Raw genomic sequence first — 10,155 nt, 5'->3', positions numbered from 1 at the left:
GAGACGGAGTTTCACCATGTTGACCAGGATGGTCTCGATCTCTTGACCTCGTGATCCACCTGCCTCGGCCTCCCAAAGTGCTGGGATTACAGGCATGAGCCACCGCGCCCGGCAATCAATTTATTTTTTGAGTTTTGCAGGAACATTTGTCCACATGGGCCACCCCCAACCCATACCTTAAGTCTAATGGAAAGGAAAAGTTTATAACCCCAGTGAAACAAACCCATTTCCACATTTGGGGAAAAAATGAACATAAGGTAGAAAAAAATCATGAAATGCTTTCCTTAGTTGAGATTGATTTAAAAGGAGCAATTAAATCGTTTCTTCTTTTGAAGAGCATGATTTACACTTCGAAGCGCCTTATTTTTCAAATACCTAAATCTGTCACAAAGGCAGGTGAGCTCTGGGCTTCCCTGACTGCTGTACAACCTTGGGTAAGTAGAGGGAATTGCAGGCAACTCACACCACAGAAAACTTAAAGCTGAAGCCCAGAGGGCAAAGGAGAAGATCCAGAAAGAAGAGAGAAAATGTAGAGGAAAAAATGAGAAGAAACAACAGCCTACGCCAAGCCAAAAGCAAAGGAATCCAGCAAAACAACAGCACAGCCACAGTTTAAGACTGAAGGTTGCCTAGTCCACACCTACTCAAACATGCAGCCACAACTGGCCCTGCAGGGAAAGGTCCCTCCAGGGAGCCAAGCAGGAGAGCACCTAAAGTACTGAGTGCTTTATAAATGATAATGTTGTTCACTTACTTCCAGGCAGACATTTATAGACTTACGCATGGATGTCTCATCTAAAAAATCCTCATCTGAGGCTAGCAAGAAATCTACCTACTAAAACTGGGAGTAATTTAGAGGTTGATCATTTCTTGATAATTTCTAATGGCTACTGAATTATCTTCCCTCTGCTCCAGGTTATTTGAAGAGTCAACCTAAGGTTCAGAGCTTATAAAAACAAAAAGGAGGGGAAATGAAGTTTGGGGTTACAAATATACGAAATGCCCCACCACTGACCACTGAAGTTCAGACTCCTTGACGTGACACTGGCAGCCTCTACCTTCTGGCCCCAAACCTTTTCAAAAGCACCCCGCAAGTTTTCAGCCTCTGCTCACAGGGTGCACTCCACCTGAAATGTGGTGACCTCCCCAGTGCCACGTATGGAAATCATGCTAAAATCCACTCGAGGCTGGGGGCAGTGGCTCATGCTTATAATCCCAGCACTTTGGGAGGCCAAGGCAGGAGGACTGCTTGAGCCCAAGAGTTCAAGACCAGCCTGGGCAACATGGTAAAACCCATTTCTACAAAAAATAAAACAAATAGCTGGACCTATGGTGGTACATGCCTGTAGTCCCAGCTACTCGGGAGGCTGAGATGAAAGGACTGCTTGAGCCCAGAGAGGTTGAGGCTGCAGTGAGCTGTAATCATACCGCTGCACTCCTGGGCAACATACCAAGACACTGTCTCCAAAAAAAAAAAAAAAGAAAGAAAGAAAAAAAGAAAAAGGTCCACTCAAAAGCTACCTCCATAGCCTTCCCAGAGTCCTACAGGAAGAATGGACAGCTCTCTTCCTTCACATCCCATCACATTATGCCTGTATTTCCAGAATAACCATTTAATCTATACTGTCTTGTATTACTACATAACTTGTCTCCTAAACAGGATAACAGTCCTCTGAGATCAGGGACTACAGAGGTGGAGGTAGAATAAGAAGCAGGGCATAGTGTCTCATACCCATAATCCCAGCACTTTGGGAGAATCACTTGAGGACAGAGTTTCAGACCACCGTAGGCAACACAGTGAAACTCTGTGTCTACAAAAAATAAAAAATTACCCAGGCATGGTGGCATCCACCTGTAGTCCCAGCTACCCTGGTGGCTGAGGCAGGAGGATTGCTTGAGCCCAAAAGTTCAAGGTTGCAGTGAGCTATGATCCTACTATGGCACTCTAGCCTGGGTGACAGAGTGAGACCCTCTCTCAAAATTAAAAAAAGGAGCTACCATTTAGTGTGGTCTTACTGGGTCCAAGAACTTCATACACACTATCTCATTTAATCCTCACAACAATACAAAGAAATAATTATTAGCTTCTCAATTTCTGAGGTGAAAAAAAGGCTCAGAGAACAAGCAATTTGCTTTCAAAAATTTTTTTGTAATTTTATTATTATTACTATTTTTTAGAGATAGGGTCTCACTCTGTTGCCCCGGCTGCAGTGCAGTGGCATGATCATAGCTCACTGTAGCCTTTAACTCTTAAACTCAAGGAATCTTCCTCCCTCAGCCTCCCCAGTAGCCAGGACTACAGGCATATGCCATCATGCCCAGATATATATAGATAGACAGATGATAGACAGATAGACAGATTAGATAGATAGATAGATAGATAGATAGATAGATAGATAGATAGATAGATATCTTTGAGACAGGGTCTTACTCTGTCTCCCAGGTTGGAGTACAGTGGTGATATCACAGCTCACTGCAGTCTGCACAGCTCAATGCAAGCAATTTTTTTTTTTTTTTTTTTTTTGGTAGAGAAGAGATCTCACCATGTTGCCCAGGCTAGTCTTGAATTCCTGGCCTCAGGTGATCCTCCTGCCTTGGCCTCCCAAAGTGCTCAGAAAAAATGAGTGAAATCTTAAAACTATCTCTGTCCTTAACTACTCATGTTACTTTGTATTTTATTTATTATTTGTCTTTAAGTGCTATCTCCATTCTTAAACTACTCATGTAACTTTGCATTTTGTTACTTTTCATATGTGGATACAATCTTTTTTTTTTGAGACAGAGTCTCTGTCAGCAGAGGCCAGGTTGGAGTGCAGTGGCGCCATCTTGGCTCAATGCTACATCCGTCTCCTGGGTTCAAGCAATTCTCCTGCCTCAGCCTCCCAAGTAGCTGGGACAACAGGCACATACCACCACGCCCAGCTAATTTTTGTATTTTTTAGGAGAGACCGGGTTTCACCATGTTGGCCAGGATGGTCTCGATATCCTGACCTCGTGATCCGCCCGCCTCGGCCTCCCAAAGTGCTGGGATTACAGGCATGAGCCACTGCGCCCAGCCCAATCTTTTTTTTTTTTTAATACAATCTCTTTGAAGTCCAACCATCAGCCAATCCGATCATACACTGATGATCATGAGGATGGATGATGACAACTAACATTGACTGAGAGCCTGCAATATGCCAAGAACAACTCTAAGCTCTCTGACCCACATTAATTTCTTAGTCCTCAGAACTTTATCTTCAATTTATAAAAGGGGAGAGTGAACCATGGAGAAATTGAGTAACCTACACAGGTGACTGGTAATTGGAAGAACTTGGATTCAAACACACAGTTTGGCTTAAAAAAATCAATATCCTTGACCCTTATTTCAGTCCCCTTTGCATCTCCCAAACCATCTAGAACAGTAAATATCTGTAGATGGGTTGAAATGACATTCTTGGCTGGGTACGGTGGATCGCGCCTGTAATCACAGCACTTTGGGAGGCCCAGGTGGGAGGATCACTTGAGCTCGGGAGGTTGAGACCTGCCTGGGCAACACGGCAAAAACCCATCTCTACCAAAAAAATATAAAAATTTGCCAGGCGTGGTGGTGCATGCCTGTGGTCCCAGCTACTTAGAAGGCTGAGGCGGGAGGATTGCTTGAGCCCAAAAGGTCGAGGCAGCAGTGAGGCAAAATCACACCTCCAATCACTGCACTCCAACCTGGGCAACAGAAAGAAACCCTGCCTCAAAAAAAAGAAAGAACATTCTCATTCCTGTCTAGTACCCTCTCTATCCCCAAATACTGCTTCACTGTGTCAGAGATGAACAAGCAGCATCAACTTCTTTACAAAGCCGTTCCCTCAGTACACCTCCATGCTCTCCAGATTTTTCTGGCCAAGCTCTGCGGTGTGCTTTGGACCCATAAGCATCGGGTACCATACTAACACGTTATGAAAGAAAATGCATTTTTCTATCCTGCAGAGAAACATTCTTCAAATTCCAAAGGTTCGTTAAAAGCCATAAAGAATAATGCTTTTTTAGAAAGGAAATAGGGCAGAAAAGCAGTTGAAAGTACCAGATAGATAAACACAGGTGTTGCTACAAGACATATTCTAAAACCGCTGAGATTAGAAATCTGTAACACCTCAGATATCATTAATTTCTATTTATTCTTCTATATATTCATTTCTTCAGCAGATGCCACTCTTGCCATATCACTCCTGACAGAACCAGCTCTTTGATTAGCAAGTCATGGCCTGCAGTTCTCTTTCTAGGCCCTGATGCCTATACCTTATACAACGTAGTGGGCTTGACAGTGGGTCTAAGAACTTCAGTAAGAGACCAGAGAGGTGAACTTGACACCATATTGCACTTTGAACACATCCTCTTCCCGGATAGGTTGGTCACTCCCACTTTCCACTTAGCTCCCATTTAAGCACAAGACGAAAACTAGGAGAACAGGAAAGGAAAGGAAGAGAGTGGGAGGCGTGACCATGACAGCTCTTCCCATGCCTACCGCTGCCACAATCATTTGGTCAGAAAACCATGGAAAGCAACACATTGAAAGGAACAGGTGAATCTCTGGTACCCTAGTCTTAGACTATGCAAACAGCTGGTACCACTGTTCTCTCTAGGCTGTCCTGGTCCACTTACCAAAACTCACACCCACGAAGGTGAGGTTTCACTGTATTTGAAGTCTCCTTCTCATTTCCTATGATTTTACACACTTGCAGACTTTTTTATCTTTTCTACATATGCTAAAAAACTCCATACTGAGCTGAACAAAGAGTATTAAAATTAAAACAAGAAAAGGGAGAAAACGCAGTTTTCGAATTCCCATGCCAAAACAGAGACTGCATTTACCAAGTCTAGACCTGTAAGGGCTAAAGTGTCACAAGCTTCAGGTACTATTAAGCAAGCCAAAACCTCAGAACTTCTGTTGAACACCTCACAGTAATAAATTTTAAAACTTCTATTGAGTGTCTACTAATGCCAGCAGATTAGGAGCTTATTAGCAGGTTATTCCAGCTGATCCTTACGGCAACCCTCTGGAGGTATATTACCTCTGTCTAAAGAACTTGAGGCTCAGAATTTCAGCATTAGCTATTGTCCACATAGCTACTACATGGCAAAACAGTATTTGAAGCCAAAGTCAATGCCACTGTCAGTACATTGTGGCTGCCTCCATAAAGCTGAAAAAATAACTGGGACAATGCACAGTCACCAGTAGTATAGCTTATTTTGTTTGTTTGTTTGTTTTAATATTTAATAGTTCCTTAAAATCTACAACAATATAGCTATATACTTAAGTTACTCTGTAATAATCATCACCTTCTTACATACATTTAGTACATATCCATCTGGCACTAGGTTTTATGATTCTCAGTACAGCAAAAAACATACAAAAGACAGAACTGCCACCTGTAAAGCCATACCGCGTCACTGAGAAATACTCACCTTTGAGAAGTGCAACCGAGAGCTGGTCAGTGTTGAGGTCATTGACATATTTCCCCAAATAGGTATTGAGAACCCAGGCTACAAGGCCTTCCAACATGACTATATCCTCAGGAAAAGCTGTTTAGAAATCATGGATCATTCTTTATTTCTTTCATGGTCACAGAAGAATCTATGAAAGGAAAAAAATGAAACTCAACAGAAAAACCGAATGATTTTCTAAGCTGATTTCCTATTCTACCTGCATGAAGGCGGATGAATGCAAAGCAAAGATGTGCTGCTGTTGTTGTTCTGAGACGGTCTCACTCTTGTTGCCCAGGCTGGAGAGCAATGGCACGATCTTGGCTCACTGCAACCTCTGCCTCCGGAGTTCCGGTGATTCTCCTCCCTCAGCCTCCCGAGTAGCTGGGATGATAGGTGTCCACCACCATACCCAGCTGATTTTTTGTATTTTTGGTAGAGACGGGTTTCACCATATTGGCCAGGCTGGTCTCAAACTCCTGACCTCAGGTGATCCACCACCTCAGCCTCCCAAAGTGCTGGGATTTGCAGGTGTGAGCCACTGTGCCCGGCCACAGATGTTTTAAAAGATGAGGCAAGAAGCTCTGTAAGATGCCCCCATCAGTAACTGGAGGGCCAAACCAATACATCTACATTTTGATGCTGCTTCAGGGAATAGTCACTCTTAAATTTACCAAAAATTACCTACAATTCAAAGCTGTCTATCTTTTCAGTGTAACTGCCCACTGCTTGTTTATGGTGATTTACCTTGGGATTAGACTGCCCTGATCACGGGTTCTCATATGGGCATAATTCAGTAATGTCTGGAGACATACTTGATCATGACTTAGGGGCTGCTTCTGGCATCTTACGGGTAAAGACCACAGAAGCTGCTAAACCTACAATGCACAAGACAGCTCCCATAGCAAAGACTTATCCAACCCAAATGTCAACAGAGCCGATGTTAAGAAACTTTATCCTAGATTGAGACAAAAAATGCCCTAAGAGATTGTCTGAATGAAATTCATGAAAGAGGCCAGGTACAGTGGCTCACACCTGTAATCCCAGCCCTCTGGAAAACCGAGGTGGGCAGATCACCTGAGGTCAAGAGTTCGAGACCAGCCTGGCCAACATAGTAAAACCCCATCTCTACCAAAAAAAAACAAAAATTAGCTGGGCATGGTGGCACATGCCTGTAATCCCACCTACTCAGAAGGCTGAGGCAGGAGAATCGCTTGAATCTGGGAGGTGGAGGTTGCGGTGAGCTGACATCATGCCATTGCACTCCAGCCTGGGTGACAGAGTGAGACTCCATATCAAAAAAGAAAAAGAAAAAGAAATTCATTCATTAAAGAAAGCTGAATATCCGCAGGCACTTTCTCACTAAAATAAAAATACAAAGAAAAAAAAGGAACCTGAATAAAGTTGGGGAGGGTGGGCAGTTCATTATTTAACGAACCTCAGGTCACCCAAATTAAATGTTTCAAATTTGTTCATGTGGATCACTCATTATATAAAATAATACACATGGGAGTATTATAATACAGACAGCATGCTTTATCACTGTTCTTAAATGTCCTGAACTGTATTACTGGTACCTGGGCATCAGATGATGCTGATATAATAAACAATCTTAGATAATTATCACAAACTACAAACTCCAGAAATCCTCTGGCTCTAGCCACAGTATTTAGACTTGGTAGGTACTATCACCTGTTATAATAACTGGTGTTTACCAGTATTNAAAAAAAAAAAAAAAAAAAAAAAAAAAAAAAAAAAAAAAAAAAGATTAATTTTAGTATTACAAAAAGTCAACATTAGGGAAATTGTGACACAAAAGTTTAACAGTGTTCTCAGATTGCTCAGCAAGAAGATCCCAGTGGAAACAGCCTCAAGTCTTGCTCTGATCTACCACGTTGGTCATCAGCCACCCTGCCAGACGCTACAGATTTGCCGTGGCAGGCATCCCACTGGAGCCAGCCTACTTTCAGGATCCTTTCCAAGCACGCTGCCCCACCTCTGGTGATTCATCTTAGTGCCAGAAGATATACCTATCCCAACTGAGAGGCTGCCACTCAACAGCCACCTGAAACACAAGGCCACCAGAAGAGTGAACACAATCTCCTGGAAAAACTGGCTTTTGTTTGTCAACAATATCTTGTACTTCCAGAGAAGATTAACTTTTACTGGTCAACAGTGACAGCAAAAAGAAAAAAATAGCATTTGGTAAAATATTTGCCCAATTTCTTTCCAAAGATTTTTTTTCTACAAATGGAATATAAAGATATTTTTTAAGGGTAGAGTTATGTAAAACTAATTATTGAGTACATTTGTTTAAAGAAGAGGTTATAAGAACAATGTTTTAAAAAATAAATGCTTAACTGTCTGAGTAAAAGAAATATTTCTCTATTGTAACTTTTTTTTATTTTTCTGGAGACAGAGTGTCACTTCATTGCTCAGGCTGGAGTGCAGCTACAGGATCTTGGCTCACTGCAACCTTTACCTCCTGGATTCAAGCGATTCTCCTACCTCAGCCTCCTGAGTAGCTGAGATTACAGGCACCTGCCACCACGTTGACTAATTTCTGTATTTTTAGTAGAGATAGGGTTTCACCATGTCGGCCAGGCTGGTCTGAACTCCTGACCTCAAGTGATCTGCCCACCCTAGCCTCCCAAAGTGTGGGGATTACAGGCATGGGCCACCACACCCGGCCACTGTTGTAACTTTAAAGGAGTAAATTTGTGAAAACCAAATATGAAACTGACTAATCTTACTATGGGGACTCCAAACAAACTTAGGCAAGAGGCCAAGGTCAGAGTACTCTTGATTTTTGTAGTTATTGCCACTAATTTCTGCCCTAAATGCCGACTCTCTCTGAGTGCCAACTACCAATTATCTCCAAATCAAGGGAAACAACTGTCAGTTTGTAAACAAGTTCAGGCCCTACTCTACTTGCCCTAAACGGAAAAGAATGCAAAACACAGATTTTAAAAGCATGAATGATTAGCACTGTAAGGCGCCCTGGTCAGTAAAACTGAGGCCCAAACCAGAAAGCACCCATTATTTGCTCTGCTAAGCATCTACACCAGGCTTGAGGCCACTTCAAAGATTCCCTTAAGGAATTCGGTGTCAGCAAAGGCCGCCAGACTGGCCAGAATCACAAACTGTTTACGCTCCGGTCCATCAGGGCTTCTAGGCAGCTGCCTGGCATTAACCCCCACCTGGGCTCCCCCACCCGGTGGGGCGGGTGACAGTAGGGATCAGTGCTCAGCCCACGGGCGGGCAGACAGCCGGGCATGACCTTGAGCCAGGCCCCTCCCCTGACGATCGGCCAGACCGGGAATAGGAAGGACTGGCAACTGGACCTGGGCGTCCCTCCCGGAGGCGGCCGGGTCTGAGCGCTGCCTGTGCCAGGGAGCTCCAAAACAGGGGCGGGGGCGGCTGTCCCGCCGATGGCCCCACAGGAAAGGCACTGCCCGGAAGGCGACGCTCTCACAGCCCTCCCGCCCCCAGCTCTCAGAACCCTCAGCCCCCTCTAGGGGACGGAGACCCCACCACCCAGGTAAAACCTGGAGGGAACGGCACCCGGGTCCCACACCTAGGAGGAGTGGGTGGGCCAGGGCGTGACTCGGGGGGGCAAAGGGTAAAAAGAAGTTTTAGGCCTAATGTCTCCACCCCAGAGTGTGACCTCGAATGGCTGATTAAGGGGGGTGACTAAAGCATTCTGGAGAACTGACTGACACCCCACACCCCATTCCTGGGCGTAATGTGAGGGGCTCGCACACTGGGGTCCCGCTTGAGACTTGGTCTGACACCCCTCAATTCCAAGACACGGACTGACACCCCCCAATTCCAAGGCGCCAGGCTGCTGGGACCCCAGAAAGGGTGTCAGGGTCCAGAGGGGGCTCGGGATCCCCAGAACACGGACGCTGGGGTTCCCAGAGCTTCAGACAGCCTTGAGCCTGTGCCTGGGGAGCCAGCGGGAACTCAGAAGCAGGGGTCCCCGTGAGGTGACGGGCTCGGGGCCGTCGGGGGAGCACACGCCCCAGGGTTACCCCGAGGGGCTCAGACCGAGGCCGGACGCCGGGGTCTCCAGGCTCCCAGCATCGCTCTCCCCAGAGTGGGCCCGGGCCCCCAGGTCTAGCGGAGCCCTAGCTGCGACCCGCGAGTCCTCGCCCGTCCTGCAGTTCCCCGCCCTGGCCCCGCCCGGCGCGGCGCCCCTCGGCCCCTACCTGTCGGTGTACCGGGCCGCCAGTCCCAGCCCGGCGCTGCGCGGCGCTTCCTCCCCGCCGCTCCTCAATGGCGCAGGCCCGCGACGCTCAGGCTGGCCCCGACCCGACCAATCGAGCGGGCGATGCGCCGACGCCTGGCCAGCCGAGCGCCGAGCTATCGAGGAGGCGCCACTGGCGCCTGCGGCCGCTTCTGAAGTCTACCGGCCCCTCTAGGGTTCGCCGACACTGGGGCCTATTTTATAGATGCGGAAACTGAGTCCCAGAGGAGGGCAGGGTCACAAATGACGCTGCTCAGACAGCATGGGAACCCAGGATTCTTCCCACCTACAACCTGCCTTCCATCCACGCGAGAGGTGCGATCGGCCGTTTGTCTGGCCCACGCACCCACACTCCGTTCCCCACTCAGCAGCCACAGGGGCCTGTTAATTCGGAACCTGGCCTTCTCTGCTTAAAACGGCGTCCCCGCCGTACTTCAATTAAAACCCTC

General features: G+C 46.3%; 1 protein-coding gene across 1 annotated transcript in view; it reads right to left on the bottom strand.

The window, feature by feature from the left end:
• Positions 1–9,803, bottom strand: part of VPS13D (vacuolar protein sorting 13 homolog D) — a 301,395-nt gene extending 291,592 nt beyond the window's left edge. The window contains exons 1-2 of the mRNA XM_017504510.2: positions 9,669–9,803; positions 5,440–5,608 (exon numbers count right to left, since the gene is read on the bottom strand). Of these exons, the coding sequence (XP_017359999.2) occupies positions 5,440–5,536 (97 nt within the window). The 5' untranslated portion in view covers positions 5,537–5,608; positions 9,669–9,803. The remainder of the gene's footprint in view (positions 1–5,439; positions 5,609–9,668) is intronic.
• Between the last annotated feature and the right edge of the window lie 352 nt (positions 9,804–10,155).

This window comes from Cebus imitator, unplaced genomic scaffold (genome assembly GCF_001604975.1).
Source record: "Cebus imitator isolate Cc_AM_T3 unplaced genomic scaffold, Cebus_imitator-1.0 Scaffold15, whole genome shotgun sequence".
Classification (NCBI taxonomy): Eukaryota; Metazoa; Chordata; class Mammalia; order Primates; family Cebidae; genus Cebus; species Cebus imitator.
Note: the sequence above shows the minus strand (reverse complement) of the source record. Positions and strands in the feature narration are given on the sequence as shown.